Here is a 24,494-nt window from a genome sequence, read left to right on the forward strand (position 1 = left end):
AAGAGGTAGGACTATATATGAGTTCCTCGTCGTAGAAGCCACTAGGTCAGGGAGACAGCCACACTGATGTTTTAGGGTTAATGCTTTTCCTGTAGTTTTGATAGCAATTGTGTGGACTGTCTTTTTGACTTTCGGATTGGCTTCCATTGCATTTAGTTTTTCCTCTTCAATATCAAGGTCACTCAGTTTCTATCAAGGCTCTTGTGACACTTTGGATATGGTTTACTAATTGCTTGACTCCAGGCAGCACATAGCTTAAGTCCACAAATGGTATTGTGACTTACTCAGCTTACAACATAAAACCACCATTTTAAACACTACAGAACGATTTTATGCAGGCCGTTCTAGAGCACAAAAAACTGGTAGGACACCACGGGGGCTGAGGTTACCTAAACATTCCTTTTTAAGAAATGCAAAGGCTTCCGCTCGACGTGAAGCCTCAATTATATCGTTTTCTCTCATCAGGTCATTGAATGAGTTGTCGTCTTTGCAATAGAAATCACGAAAACTGATGAAGTGCGTCAAAGACCTTCATTACGCCAACTATTGTGTTGCGCATTTCATCTTGGACAGAATGAAACAGACATATGTCCTAAAATAAACATTTAACAGCAATACACCAGCTTGGGTAAAGCCTTGTGTCTAGTCAAGTATACATGTTTCCCATAAGTTTTCTGTTCCATGCCTCAGCGAGTAATGTTCAAATTTCAGATCGAAACGATTTATCATTTCGCATGTAAAACTGTTTCTTGATATATTCTTCCGTGGGCTAGAGAATAGCAATGTCCACATCCTTATGGTTAATAACGCCATCAACGCTATATTTCCCACAGCTATTAAGGCAAAGCACAAGTACTTGCGATGTATATTGCATTGGCCAGTCTTCTAGATCGGTCAGGAAGCTGTAAGATCGACGACATGCATTCACTCAAGTACACTACTAGCGCTCCTGGTTGTTTTGTACAGACCAGTTTAGCATAACTAAAATTTGAACAACTAGAGCTTAAACCATTACAGCTCTGAATTGGTATCATACATTTGATACGGTGGAAAAGTAAATAATTGCCGTCATTCATGAAATCACTTTTGACTACAGCTGGTTGACGTGGCTGTAATGTATCAAAATCCCTGATCCCTTCCATATTTTCTCTCTCTGCCCTATCTGTTAGCCCTCGTATGTTGGTTCGACAAAAGTTATCCACATATCTGTATTAGTGACGACAATTTTATAGTTTCATATCAGGAGATGACGTACATTGCACATTAGATAAACACAGCTAATAATAATCTTGATGAAAGCAACAGCACACTGCTTCAAGAAGATATTCTTGTAGGTGACGAGTCCTCCGGGGATAAACATAAAGCCTTATCCATGTAATATGTTTGAGTGCACGATCTCACTTGAAAAACTAACACAAGAACTCACAAGACGACTATCACCCAATGCTTCTACGAGGTTCTGGCTTTTTTTTGGAACTCCTGATGAGCGTGCTGGCTGGCGTTTCAAGATAGAGTCATTACCAGGACTAAAGATATTCAGATAATTGTCATTTTCTTTGATATAATCGCCGTCTTGTCAGTACTCTACAGATATAGGTTAAGGGTGCGTGTCCGCATAAGAGCTAACCAAGTTCCACCTCTGTATCAATTAGTTTCATAACACACTCGTCAAATATGTATTACATTGTTCCAAGTATATACGTTCCAAGAAATGTTTTTCTTATAAAAGAGATGAGAGGTTGAAACTTAATGTGTGTGTGTGTGTTTGTGTGTGTGTGTGTGTGTGTGTGTGTATGTGATTTTTAACGTAGCTTTAACAATTTTTCAGTCATATCGCTACGATGTCTGCAGTGAAGAAGTTTATAGTGATGTCCAACACTGGGGCATCATGTAGCATGATGTCCCACCCAGCCACATTATCCTGACACCAGGCCGACCAGTCCTAACACTAACCTCTTAATGTTGAGCGCCAAACGAGGCAACTGTTAATACTATTTTTTAAAGTCTTTGGTATGACTCGGCAGGGATCGAACTCACAACCTCCTGTTTCCGAGACGGACGCTCTAACCACTAGACCACCGGATCGGATTGAAAGTTAATTATTGGCTGACACTGAACACTGTCACTCCCTCTACAAAAAGTGCACGCATGATGTCAACATGTAGGATGGTGCTCACACCACGTAGATGAGTGTCTTTTAGCACCGACGTGGCGGGAATAGGAATTTTGTTAACCATAATTGCCGTCCCCATCCAGTTGTCACAACCTTGGGATACGAGCTGGTTTCTATAGTCTATAAATTATATTAGCCAAAGTTCGTCTATGAAAGATGAAAGTACAATAAAATCCGCTTCTTGGCCGAAACAAACCGTAACCAACCTTTCAATATATATCTCAGGTGCATCGCGACAACGCTATATCTGAGGAAGATTTTATGCTTATACTTGACAAAGTCGACAAATACAGATCCATGAAACATAAAATACTGGTTGCGGCGCACAGGGCTGTAACTGACTTTAATTGACGAATCGGTATAACTCGAAATGATACCGCGAGAAGATAACAAAAAAATCTCGCTGGAATTTTGAATCAGCTGCTTATTTTCATCAAGAGAAAAAGAAACACTGGAACGGTCTGCGTCACTGCCAATTCCCAGAGCACTGCTGCATATGTAGTTTAACAGGCACACAAAACATACGACGCCAATGTGGGCTCTTTCTTTGTTTTATTCCAGCGACGTTTTAGTGTGATGGCTGCCTCACGGGGCATCGCTCTTGCCCGATACGGTAGGTTTGCACAATGTAGAAACTTCCACTGCTACCGTCAACATAAAATAGGGAAAATGAAATCTGCAGGCCCATATCGGTCAATCCTCAAGCAGTCCTCCTCTGACTACTTCACTTAGAATGTCCTGGCTAGAATAGATCTGAATTCAACCCATATGGAGTTCCTAGAGCGAAACGAACGTTAGAATTCAAGGTGTAATTCAAACGGTAAACACCAGCAAGTATATGAATTGAACCCTCACCGAAATTCCTAGGGCGAAATGAAGCGCTAGAACATCTGGAAGTAATTCAGACTAATACCTACCAGTTACTCAAGAGAATACAAGAATAAAGTTCACGGTATTTGTTTCCGTACATGTAGATATGTATTCAGTTTCAACTCTAGACAAGTAACACATTTCAACTTTCATACCATCGAGTCAGTTAATACGAGCTTACAGTTATCTCCAATTAAATGAGCAAGACTTTAGGCCCGATGTGGGACTCAGATACAGAGCAAATTTTATGCCTTTGATCTGGTTTGGTTGTCCAATGCTCTGCCGTCATGAATAACCAATACATTAAAAATTATTTATATTAAGCTTTACAAACTCTGAACAAAATATATCTCATGTTTCCTTTTAAATGATTTCCTGACTTCGGGGTACTACCTCTAGTTGAAATCCTTTTGTTACGCAATATCAAGGAGAAGGTCTAAATTTCTTCACAGTAAATATCCAAGTACACGTGCATCATACAATATGTGTTCAGCATAATTGTAACGAGTAGGGGGAGGGGGTTCATATTGGCGAGACACATTTACCCAGACATAGTTGAACATCGTCATCAAAATAAATTCAGGACGACGTTGAATGGAGTCCTTAAAATTACTTTTAAGACTTGGTTAAATAACGACCTTAACAACTGTAACGGGGGGAGGCAAACTTTCAAATCACAACTACTAGAGTGGAAAGCGATATTCCTAGATCCCAATATAGTAAGTTCGTATACATGATTATACGAAACAAATTTATACAGAATAACACCAATATAATCAAACAGGTTAGAGAGTTATACTTTGTCTGAAACTGGAATAAAACCTGTCACATATTATTTCAGATCAAATGTGGTGTACGTGTGCGTGACGGTGACTTTGGTGTAATGGGCAATAGAACGTTTAGTTCTGGACTATTTGCTGGTATTCAGGTAAATGTAACAGCAATATTTTATTCGAATATACATTATACGAATTTCCATCCATTACAAACGCATTTAGAAATCCCGGACCGAACGCCTATCAAACAATCTTAAAATAACTCTTCATGACACAAATACGATTCGCTTAATATGAGCTAACTTGGGATCTTAAATTCATTCTCTTAATACGAAACATATACCGATGAAAATTTCCTTTTACGAAGGTCAATCTTGTCAGAAACCTTCCTTGATGTATATAGTAGCAGAATACAGTAAACACTTTTTTTCTTTCGAACTAATTTTGAAACACACAGAGGTACATAGTGGGAAAAAAAACCAGTCCATATGGTGTTTTTTTTTCTTCTTCTTCAAACTACCTAATTGTGAACCACTCAGAAGAACATAGTGGTATAATAAATAGGCCACACTGAGTGACCAATTTGTCAAGCAATCTAATTGTAAAACATATACATAGTGTCAGAATAAACAGTCCACACCATGTGTTTCTCGTTAAAATATCTAATTGTGAACCACATCGAGGTACATAGTGGCAGAATAAAGGGTCCACACTGATTTTTGTTCAGTTTGTCTAACTGATTATGAACCTCACATCATGTCTTGGTACAAAGAAAAGAATTTGATGAGTGAGTAATGATTTACTAACCATTTTTCACTAATGCCGTTTTATACGCGGTACAGAAACTTAACGAGCACTAATACAAACAATTTTGTATGTTTTTGGTACGGTTTGACACATACATACATACATACATACATACATGCATACATACATACTCTCAATAAAATTGTGCTACGATCATCTGGCTGAAATGGGAGCTTGTAGACCTTAACATATGATTTTATTGATTTTAAACTTTGTTCAAAAGACGAATGTACGTATTTCGATCACAAACCACAATGAACACCATTATATTTTATTTATTTCAGTTAGATGCTTGCAATAACACATTTAAATTTGTCAGTATAAAGAAGGTAATAAAACAGTTGATGTAAAATTCTAACAGCTAATTGAAGTCATATGATTTCCTTTTTGAATAATAAATCTATCCGTTACACGATACATTTATATATACTTCAATTGCTTTGTCTCCCATGAACCCATCCTCCGAAGGCACGCATGTACAAGAGAAGTCAGTGAACGTTTAGCCCTATTTGAATTACCGTTTCGAAAGGATAGAAAGTTACATTTGGAAAATTTTACTTGCGCAACATTTGATGTTAAAAGCTTATTGGTAAGATAAGCTGATATTCATTTTCTTCCCTGAATAGAACCATCTGGCAACAAGTGTGAAAATATTTAGTACTTTACTCATTGTTTGTCGTCAGTAAAAAGAACTATGATTTATTTTTAACATACTTCTAGATAGCTTCCCTAGTAAACAAATGCATTCAAATCATACATTTATTAAATTATTGAAATCGGCAAGTTATATGAATATTCGCGCCAGCATTCACTCACGAGCACACGATCGAGCTCTGTACGATTTACCTCGTCATTGTGATAGTGATAGCAACAGAGAAAGAGAGAGAGAGAGTTCAACACCTTTAACATATTCTTATAGTATACAGCCTCTGTTAGACCTTGGCCTAATTATTGATTTAAAATTTGACATCTTTATTTTATCCGTGTTACGAAGAGACAAATCAGTTATGCAAAGACATGAAAGAATGAAGCATCGAAACTAAGCAGTAATTTCAGAAACAAATGGAATATCAAATATAGCATACCCTTGTTAACAAAGCTGCCAGATCGCTGCATATCCAACATGGCAATAGCAAACATATTTATACCGTTATGTTAATATATATAGTTGCATTATTAATCTTCACCTTGAAGATGTAAAATGAGGTAAACGATAAAGGTACAGAAACATATTTTAAGTTAACAAAATGAGAATCAAAACATATTATATATCAGCATGGTACACTGTCAAACCTTCCCCACATGGAAATAGCAATTGTGATACACAGAAGATGGATATAAATAATTTGATAATTAAGAATAAGAACTAGTCATTATTGACAAAATCACTATATGTCAGTAAATCTAAATATATGCAAACATTCACACATACTTTATCAATAATATCTTGGTTTAGTGTAAGCAAATACGCGTAGCAATGAAACGATCTAATACTAAAGGTTCAACGAGTACATGTATATGGACCGATAAAAAGCCTTTCAGCAGCACTGTATCGACTTCGTCAAAAGCAAAGAAAAAATGCACTCCAGCACAATTCTTTATATTCAGTTTTAATGTGTGATATTATATAAGAAGCACAGTATGGTCTAAAGTGTGACCGTTCTTATCCTTTTCCCCATTCACCCGAATGCAGTGCTATTGAAATTTGGGAGGAGGAAGAAACGCCGTTCTTTCGGACCCTTTCCTAATCGGCAAAGATTAAAGTGATTAACGACCGGTTTCTGGTCGGATTAATGACCAGGACAATTCTAAGGCCTTCTACTCGGAAAGTCACATTCCAGCAACATTTTCCTCTTGCTGTTATCATATTCACTTCAACGCCTTCAGTAGGATTGTCCTGCTCTCGACAAAACTTTGGCAGCCGTCCCCATATCGGCTCCACTGTACTACAAAGTGGACAAGAATGTGCTCTATGCCAGGTCCAAGCTGGTTAGGATCATCTTGGCGACATTCTCCATGTTAGATTTGGCCTATTTGTCAATCCTTCGGCTGGCCGAACAATCCAACAATTGCCAAGTATGGAATGCGACGGCCAGGACCTTTCGGGTCCTTAACCGAGCAGTTCACCATACTATCACCAGTGCCTTGAGGGCTTAAGTCTACTTAGACCTAATCCGACGAGACACATGTCTGCGATCCGCATCGCTCAAGCCGCATCATAATCTTGTTTTACGGACAACCCTATTTTGATTACCGTTGCTTTTATGAGAAGGAATCGAAGAAGTTCGGAGACAAGACGCTCAGAAACTGCCTCTGTAAATAACTGCTCCACCCGCACAGATATTTGGAGCCCCTTAGCCCCCGCCAGTGTGAAAAGATGCTCAGCGGTCGATATACAATGGATTTTCTGACACAGGTGCACCATTATATGTCCGAACCCAATGCCAGGAGACCATAGCCTAACCAACATAGTAGGCAATTTTTTGCATATAGGCAGGAATAATCAGAATTTATCCGCCTTCAAGGCTCCAAATTGTTAGCATTGAACTACCTACCTCCCCCCACCAACTGCAAACAGTATACATGTGTGTGTCTAATCCTGCGTTTTCCGGCTGACTGTATCTCCCTGTTCTCTCCGAACAAGTGAGTGATCCATATCATTTCGGAGGGGCTTCGGGTTTTGTTCATACACCCTCCTTCCCTTTCCTTCTCTCCAAGCGTCAGGCACGTACCGTCAGAATGATGCAGTCCTGAAACAAGAGATAAGGTCGTTCATCAAAAAGCAGGCTGTACAGATTCTGCAAAAAAAACAATTCCAGGGGTTTTATTCGAAGATATTTCTAGTTCGGAAAGCGAACGGCAAGCTGAGGCCCATCATCGACTTGAGTCGCCTCAACCGATTCATTCCACATCCAAAATTCAAGAATGAGACAGCAAGATCATGCTGTCACTCCGTCCGAAAGGGCAAGTATCCCTTCAGTCTCGATCTGACCGACGCATACTTTTACTTCCCTATCCACTTCGTGCAAGATATGTTTGTCTTTTCCCTACTGCGACACCGTTTATCAGCTCACAGTTCTTCCTTATGACCTCAACGTCAGCCTTTCCACGAGCTTTTACCAAGGTTATGTATTGCACCGTCTCCCTGTTTTGGTCGACGTTATATACAACTACGACAGCATACCTGGACGAGATCCTCCATAAAAATATGATAAGTTCTATACTACTCTAAGGCATTAGCGATCTCCTCTCTCTTTTAGATCATTTTGGCTTTATATCGTACTGGGAAAAATCAGATCTCCGTCCATCCAAGAACTGTGTGCATCTAAGTATGGAGTTTAGCACCATACTGAATCTGGTACGGCTTCCACGTGTTCACGTAATCAAGTAGTCAAACTCGCCGACTCCAATTCCAACAGGACCTGGATTACAGCAAGAGAGTTCTAGCACCTTCTTGGTGTATTCGATGTGACAGTGGGCATGATCACGCTCTGCTGTATTTTCTGCGTCCATTCAAATGATATTGCTAACACAATGGCGCCCCTTTTCAAGTACCCTCGACTAAACAGTTAAGATAAATTCCTATATCCGACCATTCCTTCGTCAGTACGCAGCCCAGGTTAGCTGACCACGGAAATCCTGCTGCAGAATCTCCAAGCTGAAATAACGGTATGAACCGATGCCTGTGTGCACGGTTGGGGTGCCCACCTGTTGACAGACTTCAATACTGTCGGGGGCACGTGGGAACCAGGAGAGAGACCTTTACAAACGAACATTCTAGAAATGAAGGCTGCCACCAACGCCATTCATTTCTGGGCAGACCGACTGTCAGAAAAAATGGTTCTCATTATGTCCTATAACTCTATGGTAGTGACCTCTCTCCTCAAATGGGGATGGAGGGGGCACCAAAATCACCCGACCTGTAGGTTCTCATTTGTCAGTTTCTACATTGGTTGCTAATATTTCTATATCAAAGTAGAAGTCAGACACATTCACGATAGACTCAAAGCCATGGCAGACACTCTATCGAAGAGAGGTCAAGTCCTTCAAACGGACTGTGTCTTCTTCATGAATCAGTTTGACTCGGATCTGTGCGCTTTGTGGGCGTCCGATTATCGACACTTATCCAACGAAGTGGAATTACAAGTAACCCAGCATCGCCTCTCCAGTTCCATGCCAAGAAGCTTGGGTTGTGGATGCACTGTCAATCAGTTGGAGGGGTTGTGGGCATTTGTCTACCCGCCCACGGTTCTAATGTCAATAATAATCCAGAAGTTACGCCGTAAGAATTACTAGATGATTTTGATATTCCCTCTCAAATGGAACAAGTCATGGGTCACCGATCTAATCAATCTAGCGAATGATCTGTAGAGAAAGAGCCGGCTAATTCGAATTTTCTCAAGCTCTTGTCAAGATAGTTTTGCGAACCATAATCCTTCAAATGGCTGTCTTTTATAGCTGGCTCTTTGAGGAGAAACAGTTGGCCCCAATCACTATTAAAGGAAGCTGTTCTGTGATGTCGGACACATTCAGGCATCATGGCAGATATGAAATGGATATGATAAAGACCTTTCGGATATTTTGGCCAATCATGATCTCGATCTGCCAAAATCCCTCAATCTGTTTCCAAAATGGAACCAAGGTTTTAAATTGGCTCTGTTCGAATACATTCCATCCTCTAGCCACACTTCTCTTAATTTACTATGATACGAGATATGTTTCCTTATAGCTTTAGCTTCCACATGTAGCTACATGCCTTTTCTATCGACCCGAACTATCTTCAGTTCAGATTGGATGATTCGTTGGCCTTTTGAAACAACATGTTACCGTCCGTCGGTAACCAAAGAGTCGTCTTAGCTCTTCTCTTCCATAGACAGGTCGAGATCAGGAGCAATGCAAGATCTCGTTCGATCTCTCAAGCACTACTTGAAAAGCACATACACAAGTCGTGGCACACGCAAAGACCTCTTCCTCTTGGTGCAAGAAATGAAACAGGATATCACCCCCTTTAATCCTGTTTCGTGACTGAAGTGGGTCATACGCTCGGCGTACTCTTAGGTCCCAAAGAGTTGCCTCATCAAGATTACCGTTCACTAGAATAGAACCATGTCTGCGAACATCTCACTCAAACGTAACATTCAGATCCAAGCTATAACAGAAGCTATCGCATACAGAGTCAACATTTTAGAGTTTTCAACTCAGAAACTTCACTGGTAGGTCCAGACCATATAAATCAATCAACACAGCCTGTTAGATTCGCTGAATTCGCCAGTGAAATTTTATAGGTAAGAATATTTCAATCTTCATCTTTTTAACCCTAGGTATTAACCACAGGCCAAGACACCCTGAACTGTGCTGTTAATGTAACATGGAGAACGGGTTATCGTTCGCATGGGTAATCCAGTTGTTATTCCCTAGAAGAATACCCGAGGCAGAGGTCAGATGTTCAACATGCCCTCTTATTATTACATATTCTCTAAACGCAGTATTTGGGGGAAGTATTTGAAGGAGAATGTACATTTTTTAAGTAAATTATGTTTGTGTATGTGTGTGTGATTTGGATTTTTAACGTAGCTTTAACAATTGTTCAGTCATATCGAAACAATGTCTGCAATGTTGCATTTATAGTGATGTCTTGCACTGGGGCTATCATGCCAAAGACGTGTAGCATGATGTCCCACCCAGTCACATTATCCTGACACCAGGCCGACCAGTCCTAACACTAACCTCTTAATGCTGAGCGCCAAGTGAGGCAGCTGTCAGTACCATTTTTGTAAGTCTTTGGTATGACTCGGCCGGGGATCGAACCCACGACCTCCCGCATCCGAGGCGGACGCTCTAACCACTAGGCCACGGGAGCGGTTGAGTCAATTATGTTTCTCCGAGAATACTTACACAATCACATTACTTAACAACCCTACTAACCACCCGGTCGTACAAGCATCCTCATTAGTATCTCGCTCAGCTAAAAGTAAAAACACCTGATTGTGCCTAGGGGAGATAATGGGAAAGAGTTATTGCCCTTTGTCTATTTGAGATAGAAAATGACGATTTTTGCCTTTCAGTAGAGCTGGATTCGCGAGGTAGTAGGTAAATAACCCTCATGTAATGTGATTCGGTAAATATCCTCGGAGGAAAATAATTTACATTAAATTTGCTTTTTCAATGAGAAGATCATTCATTTATATACATATTCTTTCCTCGTGCAGAAACAAAATATATGATAGATAATTTCCATATCTGCCAATTTAGTGAAAAATAAGAATAGTTTCCTCCTGTCTTTTGATGATTTATTCCACATTTTGAATTTTCAAATTACCAGTCATCTGACGGTAAGGTTCAAATTGCGATTAATCGAAGATGATGTAAACATAAAATATCATTTTATCTTCTAAAGTAGTTTGATCCTTTTGTGCTCATCGAATTTTCTATAAGATCCCGTAAATAAATACAATAAATCTTGATTTTGGTTTGTGTTTAACACTACAGTGCAACATATTTTGCTTTGGCAGAGATGAACGTATATGAAAATAGGAATCCGGGAATTTTCTAAAATGTTGCGTTTATACACAAATATCCTGGAATAAGAGCCAAGTTTCTGTTGGAAAATTCTTCTGTAAGCGAAATAAAGAATACACGCTGCATAAGGAACTTCACACAACTTTCAGTTTTCTATTGATCGGTCTAAATTGACATTTTGTTGATCTGTGTTACTATGATGGCATTTGTGTAGAGAGCCAATCATTGATCACATACAAATTTTGATGTACAAAAGATCTTTTAGCGCAGATGAAGCCAACTAATAAATAAATAAATAATTACAATGATCAATTCAAAATCCAGGACTGTCTGTTTTATGCTACTTCAAACTTCATACTCCACGCATATGTTGTATATTACAACCAGCTGATATGTTGTCTTGATAGAAATAGCCTCAGTCGTCGAACCACTTACATCCTTATAAAACATGGATTTCATCAAGCCCCTGAACACTTACTAATATCATGATATTTCATTAAGTAGTAAATAATTTTAAAACTTCGTTTTTAGAGCGGTGAGTTTGACATGAAAGCATCGATCTAGGTGAGGAAAGATGAGATAATGTTTGCTCGTTGGGGAAAGATAATGTTTGCCTGTTTGAGAAAAGATGAATAATGTTTGTTTGTTGGGATGAATAATTTGGTTGCTTATTGAGATGGAACAATCCTGGATTTTGAATTGGTCATGGTTGCTTGTTTTTGTGAAGAAAAATACCAAGGAATAAAAATGTAGATATTTCGATTTCAAACAAGATTATATCTTGCAATATTGCAATATTGTAAAAAAGATGTAGATTATAGCTTGGTGTGTTACGGCACAGCAGCACATGTAGGTTATTTAGTGCCGATGCCAAATTGGTGTAAAGTGCCTTGCCCACAGTGACAGCTGACCCATTCTTGTCCAATAGTTGGATTCGATCTTCCGATCTTTCGGTAGTGAGTACAGCACGCTAACCACTGAGACACTGCAGTTGTAGATAAATATTTACATACTGAATTCAATGATGATGACATTGAAACAAGCAGTAACAGATTTCAAAGTAGCGTTTTGATGATTACAGAATAAATTACATATTTTATGTGAATAAATATACATATATGCTTATGGTTAAATTTACAATACAATCTGAACATATAGAAAACATTTCAATGTTAATCTACGGCGATTCGACAAAAACATAATGAACCAAGTTTGATTTAAAGCAGTATAGGGTGACTATGTATATGAAGTAGGTGTTTTAATTCAACCATAGGAATTCCAAACCTTCTTGTCATTGTTCAAACTTTAGAAAGGATTGAAATAACATTGCAAATTGCTGAAAATAAAAATTCCTGTCATACATGGATATATGTTTGGCTTGCTGATAAGACCAAACAATAATATATAAGGCATAAAGTAATCTCTATTTTTTCATACCATTTTAAAATGGCTGACAGAAACATTTATGAAGATATATTTACTACGATCTTCAAAGTCCACCTTCTTGTTCAAATATAAATCAACTGTGTGACCTAACTGAACAGAACACACATAAATAAAAGACACTGAATTGAAATAATTACTAAGTGACCATCCTACCTAGACATGTACAAAAACAGGAAAGGAAAAAGTGTTCTATTCAAAGGAATTTATTTTTATTACGTACTTCACAAGTGGCAAGTGAAAATAATCCTGGACTGTGACAAACACAATAAGGGAATGCCTGTAAAAATACTGTTTTATGAGGGTCAAGAGGTTTACGAAAAGAATATTCAGAATATGTAGCAAATTGAAACCTTTGCGTATTTTGAAGTTACTCAAACATAATAGAACGTTGTATGGAAATGTTCAAATGCGCTCTGAAGTCTAATCTGTATTTCACTCAAAATGAAACCAGAAAATCGGTTAAAGTTTAACTAAATATTATTGATAGATACAATAACACCAGTCATACACGGTTGGCAGGGATCCAGCTAAAATGATTAAGAAAGAAAACAGATTGAACTTATGAATCAATCCAGTCGGTTATTTGGTAATGATTCTTTTAAAAAACAAATTCATAATTAGTCAAAGAGTAAGAATTTGAATAGATCAAATAATATTTCAAATCTGTTAAAAAGTGAGATGGCAAAAAGGGCATATGTTATGAACAAAAGTTGCAAACAAGATGACATATGCACAACTGAAAGGATATTGAATAACAACAGAGTGAAGGATAACAATTATGCATTTCTCAAAAATGGAAAGACCGAGGAATCGTTCGAAACAAGCAGAAAACATTATTAAATCAAAATGTGTGTGTTTGTGTGTGTGTGTGTGTGTGCGTTTATGATTTGGATTTTTAGGTAGTTTTAAAAAATTTCTATCATACTGCTACTATGTCTGCCATGAACTGGGGAATCATACCGCAGGCATGTGGCACCATGTCTTACCCAGGCACATTATTCTGACACCAGTACGACCAGTCCTAACAGTAACCTCTTAATGCTGAGCACCACGCGAGGCAGCTGATGATACCATTTTTATAAGTCTTTGGTGTGACTCGGTCGGGGAACAAACCCTCACTCTCCTGAATCCGAGACGGACGCTCTAACTACTTAGGCCACCAGAGCAATCCGTTAAAATGAAATATGTACAAAAGGTATAACTCAGTTGAAGACTGCGTAAGAAAGGAGCATAACAGGAGTAATAAGAAGCATGAAAACTTTGAATTATTTTTATAAACAATAATTTAAGAAAAAAAAATCAGCATAGACCTTCAGTAATGGACAAAAAAGAACCAGCAAAAAGCAAGCAATGAACAAAACACAAAAGAGACACGAGATTAATACACGACTTTATCCCTACCAAGTTAAGATAGCACATGCATCAAAGGAGATAAAACTTACTATTATGAAATCTATGTTTTAATACAGACAATCCATTCAACAAGTTTGATAGGTCTACATAAATTTTGTCAATAATTACTCATCACAAAAGTACCAATCTGAGTGAAATTAGAATTTGATAGAATCATCTCAACTGTGCAGTGTGGATAGCATTATCGGGTTGAGGAATTCCCTAATTCGTTCTATAGATAACAATTTAAAAGAATTAGTCAAATCAATATGCTGATTTCGTGCTTATTTTGAGATGTGAAACTGCTGTCTGAATGTAAAATACCTTTATCGCATTAAATATAAATAACAATAACAAAGATAAGAAACAGCTTAATTTTATCTGTGACAGTTTAAAAACTCCACCAAGAAACGATACTTGAAACTTAAAGTGGTCCAGAAAAAGACAAACTGTGCATGAAGATGTTGGGGAGCCTACACCTACTGTTGTTGTAGCTGCTTGCAAATGCCATTACAACTATGGAACAAGTACTGTTGAAGACTGTCTTCTAAAGAATGAATTCTATGTCAGCAAACGATGAACAAACAGGCTTGACTTATGTGTTTCTGAAACATAGTAATGGTCTGACATACGACAGTATTACCAGTTTAAATCAAAATATTACATCATATGTGATTAGTATTGTAGGTCCAAATGTATGAAACCCAACAATTATTACACAGTGTGTTTCAACTTTTAACGATATAATGGAGATGTTAATGTTAGAAGAGCAAAGTTACACTCGGATGAAAATATTATGGTAAAATTTAATGTTAATCGTCTTGTGTTAAAATAATCATCGTATAATTTTCTTTTGATCTGCAGGTAAATATTATCCTCGTTGAATTATCACACATTTCATTTATTTGAATTTCCAATGTATATATATGTTTCATTCTATGTTTTTCTTTGTTGCTTTAGTACAACAGTAGTATTAAGCGGATAAGTGTTTTGTATTTCTTCTATAATTCTGTCTTCTTGCAAAAGACTCAGAATGTTTGGTAAAACTTTATTGAAATTGAAGAAAAAAAAATAGATCTTGCAACATTGCACTCTGTTGAACTAGGTGATAACAGGTTTTTACTAGTGTATTTGTTGATCTTTAAATTACCTACATTATTGGAGTTGTATGTACATCTATGTATATTTCACCCATTCTATAGGTGTAAATATCTGTTCCATATTTGCTATTATAAAGTCAGAGCCTCTTTTCAAACCAAACACTTGTTACATGTTCCTGCAATATTGTGTCTTTATCTAAAGATGGTTGTTGAATGTAAACTATCCGTCACATGCATCTGCAAAACCAATAAGAAACTTTACTATATCATCAATTTCTGTTTTGACTTCTGTACTTGCATATGACCTGCTTCATATGTTGAACTTCCACATTCTTTCCTTTCAATACCACCACTGCCCTTGGACGTTACAAAGCAAAGAAATGGATCTGTTTAAAACACACATTTGCGGAGCCAGAATCAACTTGAAGAGTTCGAGTATTTAGATATTGAAATACTTAAAACAGCCTACAGTCGACCTATATGGAGCAGTACAAACAGTCATGAATATAGATTTTACCACTGGAACAAAGAAAGTAATGACCAATTAACATGAACTGGAAATCAGTCCAGTAAAACATCAAGATACATGATAATTTTGTAAACGTTAGAGGTTCCATGTAAGAGATAAATTTTTACAATGGGACGCCAATAATTAGAAACTTTCTTCAAGCTAGCATGTTAGGCACTTTATAAAATTGACCAAATGATGATTAATTATGTTCGAATGGAATTAGATTCGTCTACAGATTTGTATTACTGCATTTGCCTTTGTGTAATGCCTACTGGTTTTAATACTTTCAAACATTATATATATATATATATATATATATATATATATATATATATATATATATATATATATATATATATATATATATATATATATATATATATATATATATATATATATATATATATTGAAACAAAATAGACCGGAATGGATGCCTGGATCGAATGACAACAAAACACAATGTGATGAATGATGATAATCTCATGTAATCAAAATACAGATTCAAATATTCTTATGTAAACCTAATGACTCAGTTGTAACAGCCAATTGAAACAAACATGACTCAGTCATTTGTACAGCCATATGATTCATATATATTTGTAATACTTGCAAAATGTGTCCAATGACAACCACACAGCTCTCCCGAATTCTTGGGTTTGCCCTCGCTTGTATTGGCCTTACATACCCTTCATGGATCCACCATGCGCACAAGTTTACAAACTAGCGGTTTCGTCTTCGTATGCCCTTGATGGTTACATCATCTTCCATATCGACACACAGACTGTCAGACAGATAGCCTGAGATACCCGCACACACATACGCACCGACAGCACACAGTTCTCCTAGATTGGGTTGGCCTACTTGTATTGGCTACACCCTCTCTTCATGGATCCACCATGAGCACAGACATACGTATAGGCATACGTACAGACAGCTACAGAGAGTTCTAGACAGCTACAGACAGCCCTAAACAGCTTCAGACAGCCCTAAACAGCTACAATAAAACCAAACTGGTCATAATAGTTTCGGAATTAGATACGTGCTACTAAATTAAACTCTAAAAGCAACTTGTGATTCAAAAGGTTTCAAATCTGCATAGTATTAAAAGCATCATTTCACTATACGACATTACAAGCTGAATACGCTTCACATATCAAACAAAATACAAATGTAACACTTACCCTTATGGCTGGAGAACATAAATGGAGAACGTTCACTCCTTGACAAGATCCATAGACCAGTGTGTCAGTTAGAAACGAAGCTTGCCTTAAATCCACAGGAGAGTGAGTATTAGTCAGGGTAAAATACCCCTGCCTACCGTGCTTTTAGTGAATCTCGCCGCAATCTTATCTACGACGAGGTACATGTTAGTTCAGTTGCTTACCTAGAAAAACAATTATTCACCCTATATAACGTTGTACGCATGTACGACGAAAATGATCAAATCGTTCTAAGGCAAAAACCAAGTTATTTTTTGCTTTATTCTGTGACAATACCTCCCTCAAGAGAAAAATGTACACATTTTTTTAGCTTTCACAGAATATAAGAAAAATATATATTAATGCTGTCTTACAATATTTACACTGCTTATACAGTAATCAGGATTTTCTATGTGCATCCTACTCATATAATCCGCACCTACGTTTTCAACTCCTCAGATTGCTTCAACTCAAAAACGATATAGTTTAAGTGTTAGCGCCCAACGCATCAACCGAGCGTTAGCGACCTTAGCTTTATTTAAGATCAACAATGGTTGGTGGTATGTTTCGAGAACGAAATCTCTCTTAAAAAGATAGGCATGAACGTTACCAATTCCCCATACTACAGCTAAGCATTCTTTCTCAATCACTGAGTACTTTTGTTCCCTAGACAGCAATTTGCTACAGGCATTTTAATCATGTCTTGTTTTTGCAACAAAACTGCTCCCAATCCAGTATCGGAAGCATCGGTTCTTATGATAAAAGATTTACTGATATCAGGTAGCTTTAAAATAAGTGCACTAGTTAATGTTTCCTTCAATGCACTGAATGCTTTCTCCTGAGATGGTCCCCATAACACTTTATTTGGTTGTCCTTTCTTTGTTAGATCTGATAATGGATTAGCAATGGCAGCGAAATTAGGAATAAATTTCCTGTATAAACTTACTAAGCTAATAAAGGATCGAATCTGCGATTTGTTATTTGGTTGAGGTGATTTCATGACCGCTTCTACTTGCTTCGGGTGAGGTTTTAGATGCCTGGCTGAGCAGACCATGCGACCCAGGCACTCTAAATTAGTATAGCCAATACTGCATTTAGTAGGTCGCACTGTGAGGTTGGCTTCACAGAGTCTTCCAAAAAGTTCAGCCAGAACGGATAGATGTTCCTCCCAAGTATCTGTATACACAAAAATGTCGTCCGCAAAGCTTTCAACTCACACTAAACCCTTTAGTAATCTGCGCATCAAGCGACAACATATGGCGCTAGCTCCTACCAATCCGAATGGCATCACCTCGTCGACAATCGGTACCTGCTAATACCATTTTGACAAATCAAACTTCGAAATATATCGGTGACCTGAAAATTTCGCAAGGAGACTCTCCATGTCTGGCATCGTTTCGGCATCAAACACAGTCACTTTGTTCAATTGACGAAAATCAATGCAGAAGCGGTTAGTACCGTCTTTTTTCCTGACAAGGGCAACGGGAGACGAATATGGTGAATTAGACGTTTCAATCACCCCCAAGTCCAGCATTTCCTAATCTCTTCATCCACAGTCTCTCGCGCATTAAATGGAACTGGGTAACCCTTAATCCTAATTGGATCAGATGTACATAGCTTTATTTTTAGATCTGCTAGGGTTGTGCATCCTGGTCTATCAGTGAAAACATCAGACTACTTTCCTAGGAGCTCTTTGATCTATTTAAACTGACCTTTGGTTAACTCTGCGCTTACATTCATCTGATCTGTCTCTTCTCTTTCACTACGTAATGGATATTCCAGTGGAGCATCTATCTCAAGTTCTCCCATTACCTCGACATCTTCGATAACCGCTGAACACACTATATTCAATACCCCTTTTTTATCGCGTCTTTGCGCCTTTCTACTTACAACTTTAGCATATTAGCATGAAATATGCTCAACCTACCATTCACGTCGATTTTATAGTCCATATCACCTTTGACTTCTTTACCTCGTATGGTCCTTTCCACTGAACCAGTAATTTATTAGAACTTGTGGGAAGAAGTACTAAAACACCATCACCCGCAACAAATATCCTATTGCGCGTCTTACGATTGTAGTATTCAGCATACCTGCGACTCGATCTTGTTAGCTCTTCCCGTGACATTTTACACGTGTTCTCTAGTTTCTCGCGCAAATCGAACACATACTGGTAAGTAGTTTTCACTTCGTTGTGTTCAAAGTTCGCGTAGGATTCGCATAGGACGCCGTACTTTTCTCCCGTACAGCAATTCAAACGGAGAAAACCCTAAACTTTCTTGCGGCACTTCGCGGTAAGCGAATAGGACATCATTCAAATAACGATCCCAGTCTTGCGAACATTCCGCGTACATTCGACGCAACATCTGTTTCAATGTACCATTGAACTTTTCTACCAGACCATTACACATGGGATGGTACGGTGTCGTGTTCAGTTGTTTTATGGAAAACAGCCTACTAATTTCACCTATGAGGTCGGAAGTGAATTGGGTTCCGCAATCCGTTACAATTTCTACCCGTACTCCTATTCTACTGAATATATCCACTAGCGCTTCGGCTACCCTCCCTGTTTCGATACGAGGCAGTGCTGCGGCATCTGAGCATCTGGTGGAATAATCCACGAGTGTAAGTATATACCTGTTTTTCTTATGGGTTACAGATTGTATGGGCCCGACAATACCCACAGCCACTCTTATGAAAGGTGTTTCGATCAAGGGCATTTGGCCTAGAGGAACACGTGAAACTCTCTCCTTAAAAACAGCTTTCTGACATAGGTCACAAGACCGACAAAACCAATTAATGTCACTCTTTATACCAGGCCAATAGAACTCAGCCAGTACTCTGCTGGTAGTTTTTCCCCCTACCCAGATGACCTGCCATACTAGATTTATGGGCTACCCTCAATACACGAGACCGGTATTTTTAAGGTACTACTAATTGCCAATATTTATTTCCCCATTGCGATGTAAATTCCTTATGAATTGATCCATTTCTTTTGACAAATCTCGAGCTACCCACTCCTTTACAGCGTTTAATGTAGTTAGACGCGATTTCTCATTAATCGAACTCAAGGATGTGACGCGCTCCTGCTCCCGGAGAATTCATCACGCGAGATTCCTTCGATTGATTCGGGGACGGTTAACGTCTGTAACGTCCATTTCTCCCGTCTGGTTTGTGTCTATCAGATTTACCCATCTCAGGTGGTTTTACTGGCTCTCTGTGAGTCAAACCCTTAGCGGATTCCCAGACTTATCTTTCGAAACCACGTTTTGAGTTCCACCATGTGCTTCAGCGAAACGATCTGCTTGCTTTGCCATGTCTTGAACATATGTGAACGCATTCCCCTTAACAAGTTCAACTCTCGCCCTACTACATTTAATAACTGATCTCGGAGCAAGAAATCCACTAAACCCTCAAACGTTTTGTTCACCTTAGCACATTCAATTGGCCAAAGGCTTCCCCCTTCTCATGTTTACTATACCGAAACATTTTCCGGAAACGTTGTTCTGTCAATTCATACCGTTTTAGTAGTGCTTCCTTCAGAGCGCCGTAGTTAAATACATCGCTACTATGGAGTCACGAGTATACATCGAGAGCCTTACCTTTCAACAAAGCATATATATATATATATATATATATATATATATATATATATATATATATATATATATATATATATATATATATATATATATATATTGTTACGTGTTTAGTTTCTCATAAACAGTAACAAGGAAAAACAATGTAAAAATGGAAAAAAGAACTTACGGTCTTAAGAATAAAATTCAAAAATAATCCAAAATAATCCAAGATTTAAAAACTAGAAGTCCTAGTAATAAAATGTTCTAATGAATTTGAGTTCGAGTCCCGACGAAAATGCAAAATGGAAGGCGATGACGTGTACTGCAGCAGTATAGCACTGACGTGCCTATAGTTCTTTCTTGATCCACAAACAATAATATTCCGGTGTTTGAATTCCGAATAAATTTTCAATAAATGGCTTTGACCAAGAATTATGTATGAGCACTTAAATATTCCCAAAAAGAAAAGAATTAATCTCTTAGAATCCAATGATTTGGTGAAAAATTACAATATTAAACTCAAACTCTTCACAACAGAAAAAAAAAACACCAGCTTGACGTCGAAGTGTTTAAAACCCCAACTAAAATTATTTCTCAATACATCACTGTTATATCTGACTACTAAGCAATTCCGGCAAAACCAGAATTTCGAAATAGAGGCTATTCATTTGTACAAAGTCACGAATACCCAGTACAGCCTCGATTCCACCCAATAAATCCACACTAAGAATGAATAAAACAAATTTAAAAAGTTGTTTACTTCACCTCTTACTAATTATGCATCAAGGTCAGGAACTATGTCAATATTAAGATATAAAGTTCTAATGAGAGGTGTTTACGAAAAAACAGTCAGATTAAAATAATTTCTGGAAAATGTCAAATTCCAGTAAAATAAAATTACATTACAATAACATGCAATGGAATAAATAAATAAAAAACAATCAAACAAGTCAATTAAATCAAATAAAAATTAAGCCAGATATACAGAACAAGATATATATATATATATATATATATATATATATATATATATATATATATATATATATATATATATATATATATATATATATATATATATATAATGGCCAACAAAATATAATTAATCTAAGATACTGAATAAATGTTTGATTAAATGAATGTTTCGGGTTGCTTTGTTGTTGATTAATTTATGCATTAAACACAATTGCTCTAGCTAACCTTACTTGGCATTAGACACCATTTCAGTCTTTTCCATTTTCCAATACTGCCTGGATTTCTTTAAATTGTGTGACTTTTTATTGTTTCGTTGATTGGTGTACTTATACAAAATTATCTTAAACAAATCTTTTAAATGTAAATTGTCTGTCATAAGTAGAAAATTCTCAAAATCAGTAAGACTAATCAGATTGTGTTCAAGAAATGATCTCAACCTCTAGTTGAGGAACAGTACTTGGGTTGTTTACGACGTCATTTGGAAACCAGCTTATTTTTAGCCTAAATTCCTATTTTACGTCATGTTTTTGTACATTAAACGTTTGGATCATAGCAACACTCTCTCAAGGAATGAGATTACAATGTATATGTTTGATGTAAACACGCTTATTCAGGCCGTACGTCTGTAGCTTTTATCATTGCAGATTCATTTTGCACTCTAGACTAGCTGAGAATAAATGAACGCAAATTTCTTCCCGAATGATCTGCGGAAACAACGTACTACCTGCATCGAATTTTTAATCTTGGGCTCAATATCACCTTAAGGTGGCCCTGAAATCAGCTTTGTGTTTATTTTGTTTAACGGAAAATGGCTGTATCTGGTTCTAGATGCACAATGTGCATATATTTTGCAGTTTGTTAATTCCAGTAAAATAACTTTATTAGTTTCTACGGGATTCTTCAAACCAAACGTGTGTCACTGGCATTTCTACAGTAGCGTGAGCGCCATCAGAACTCAGCAATCTGTATGTATGGCGTTTTTTTTCCCAGACTGATATCAATTATGAATGTAGATACAACCTTTGCACGCTAATCTGCTTTGATTCTTAGACTGAAATGGAGTGGGACGGTTGGTATTACGTTTCATATAAATCCCTTTATACTACATCGGAAAGAACATAACGACAAATATCGAATGCATTATCTTTGCAATAAATGACAAATGATTTTGTGAATGTCCAGATAACGGACAACCAAAATGGCAAAAAATCGTTCTAAAACATGATAGGCAACCATACTATCATACTTGATAACAGAAAATATAGTGCATTTGATAATAAAAAAATAGATAATTTAGGCCACGCATGGATGCGATACTGAATGTCTGAAGCACTGATGGCAAGATAGCACGAATGAAGATTACATGTGGAAGACAATGTACGCATCACTTTGCGATAGCTTTCCAAGAGTAATAAAGTTAAACATCTTAAGCAACAATTTCATTATTTGCTTCTTAAATATATGTGACTTTAAATAATTGCAGCGAAAAACGAAAAGTCAAGTAGGACAGCTGACCTCAATTTTCTTACTTCCGCACAGTCAGATAATAAAATACTATAATATTTGGAAGATAAATCCAAGATATAAGAAAATAGGCGTCAGAGGAAGGAATGTTGCAAGTAGTGATATTGTTTCGATTTTATTACAGTTATTAACTCCTCATTTGGAAATAAAAAGGGGCGGCCAGGGAACTATTACAGTTCGTCCGACTGTCCCAATAGGCTGCGCATGGGACCCTGTCCGGGAGCCGAACTGCAAGCTTGGCCTGGCTATGTTCGATCCATCTACGACGCACGATTGCTCTAGTGTAGATATTGCTGTTATTGGAAACCACCTATGTGGGGTTGAACTTTCTGGTGATAGTTACAAGGACTGGATGGACCAGAAAAGAAACTGGAATAGAAATTTTACCTTTTCCGTTACAACTATTGATAGTCAGTTTTATGACATGCATAGAAGTGTCTTCCAATTGCGACTAAGAACAGACAAAGGTGCAAATGACCATATGATATGGCGTTCTTATCAACTACCCGACGTACAGGTATCCAAAATTTGTGTTTGTATCTACATTTGTGTATCCCTTGAAAGTACATTGTCATCTAGAAGGGACACTTTTAGAAATATTTTAGAGTTGACATAAGGCATGTAAGATGCTATGTTATTAAAAGGAAAACAATCCCGAGTTTCAGTAATCTGAATATAAATGCATTCCATAAATAGATACATATGTTTTCATGTGACAACGTAGTTATATAAGCGCCTATATTGACCGTAAATAAAATAATGATTGTGGTTCTAGAAAATAATACAAAAGTAGTTTTACCAAAGTCGATTCATTCCGGATATTTTGGTAATCTGTATGTTAGTTGTCACACAAAACTTCCAGATGTATCGATTGCTATAAACTTTTACAATGATTAACTGGAACTAAAATGGGTGAACAAAATCTTGGCTAGAGCAGGGATTTGTTCTAATATTTGTTGTTGTTGTTTATCAGTACACGGCACTGTTTTGTGATATCATTGCGCGTGACATTATTTTATTTATTATGATTAAACGAATCTTGCATTTGAGTCCTTTCCAAAAGAAATTTATGGATACAACAATTTCATTGTTTTTTCTGACAATGCCACAAAATGATTCTACATTAGTAATGGTTGTAAAGTTTATGGGTGTAAGGTTTAACGGCACATCAGCTTAGCACTAGTTGTACGGTACTTATTGAAATTTTGACAAATGTAATTATAAACTACTGCAAAAAGAACCGAGGAAGATAAATCCTTCCAAATTTAAGTTTAAGCAGGAATAAATAAATGGTACGAGCCAAAATCATATAATAAACTCATAATATTACTAAAATCGTCGAAACATCAAACCCGAATTAACTTTCTTTTAGATTATGGTGCTTGATACCGCTACATGGAAGCATAAATTTTGCTATGCAAACATCGACCCGCATATGAGATCAGCGGACGGTCGGTAAGTAGGTTTCAAGATCTTAGGAATTATTTTCATTAAAGTGGACAGAAGTCTTTATTTTCAGTTTTAGATATGCAAATGAGTGCAAAGGAATTGTGAAAATGATTGTGTTTCTTTATGCTGACAGATATATTCGATATTTCGTTCTTCTTGGTTTTATATTGCC

At 37.2% G+C, this 24,494-nt stretch overlaps 1 protein-coding gene across 1 annotated transcript in view; it reads left to right on the forward strand.

Annotated features, from left to right (window-relative positions):
• The window catches only part of LOC149788994 (von Willebrand factor D and EGF domain-containing protein-like), a 63,382-nt gene that overhangs the window by 16,341 nt on the left and 22,547 nt on the right, over positions 1-24,494 (forward strand). The window contains exons 8-10 of the mRNA XM_089975148.1: positions 3,885-3,971; positions 22,998-23,390; positions 24,246-24,328. Of these exons, the coding sequence (XP_089831274.1) occupies positions 3,885-3,971; positions 22,998-23,390; positions 24,246-24,328 (563 nt within the window). The remainder of the gene's footprint in view (positions 1-3,884; positions 3,972-22,997; positions 23,391-24,245; positions 24,329-24,494) is intronic.

The sequence above is a fragment of the Sinohyriopsis cumingii genome, chromosome 11, assembly GCF_028554795.1.
Source record: "Sinohyriopsis cumingii isolate HCF-2022 chromosome 11, ASM2855479v2, whole genome shotgun sequence".
Lineage (NCBI taxonomy): Eukaryota > Metazoa > Mollusca > Bivalvia > Unionida > Unionidae > Sinohyriopsis > Sinohyriopsis cumingii.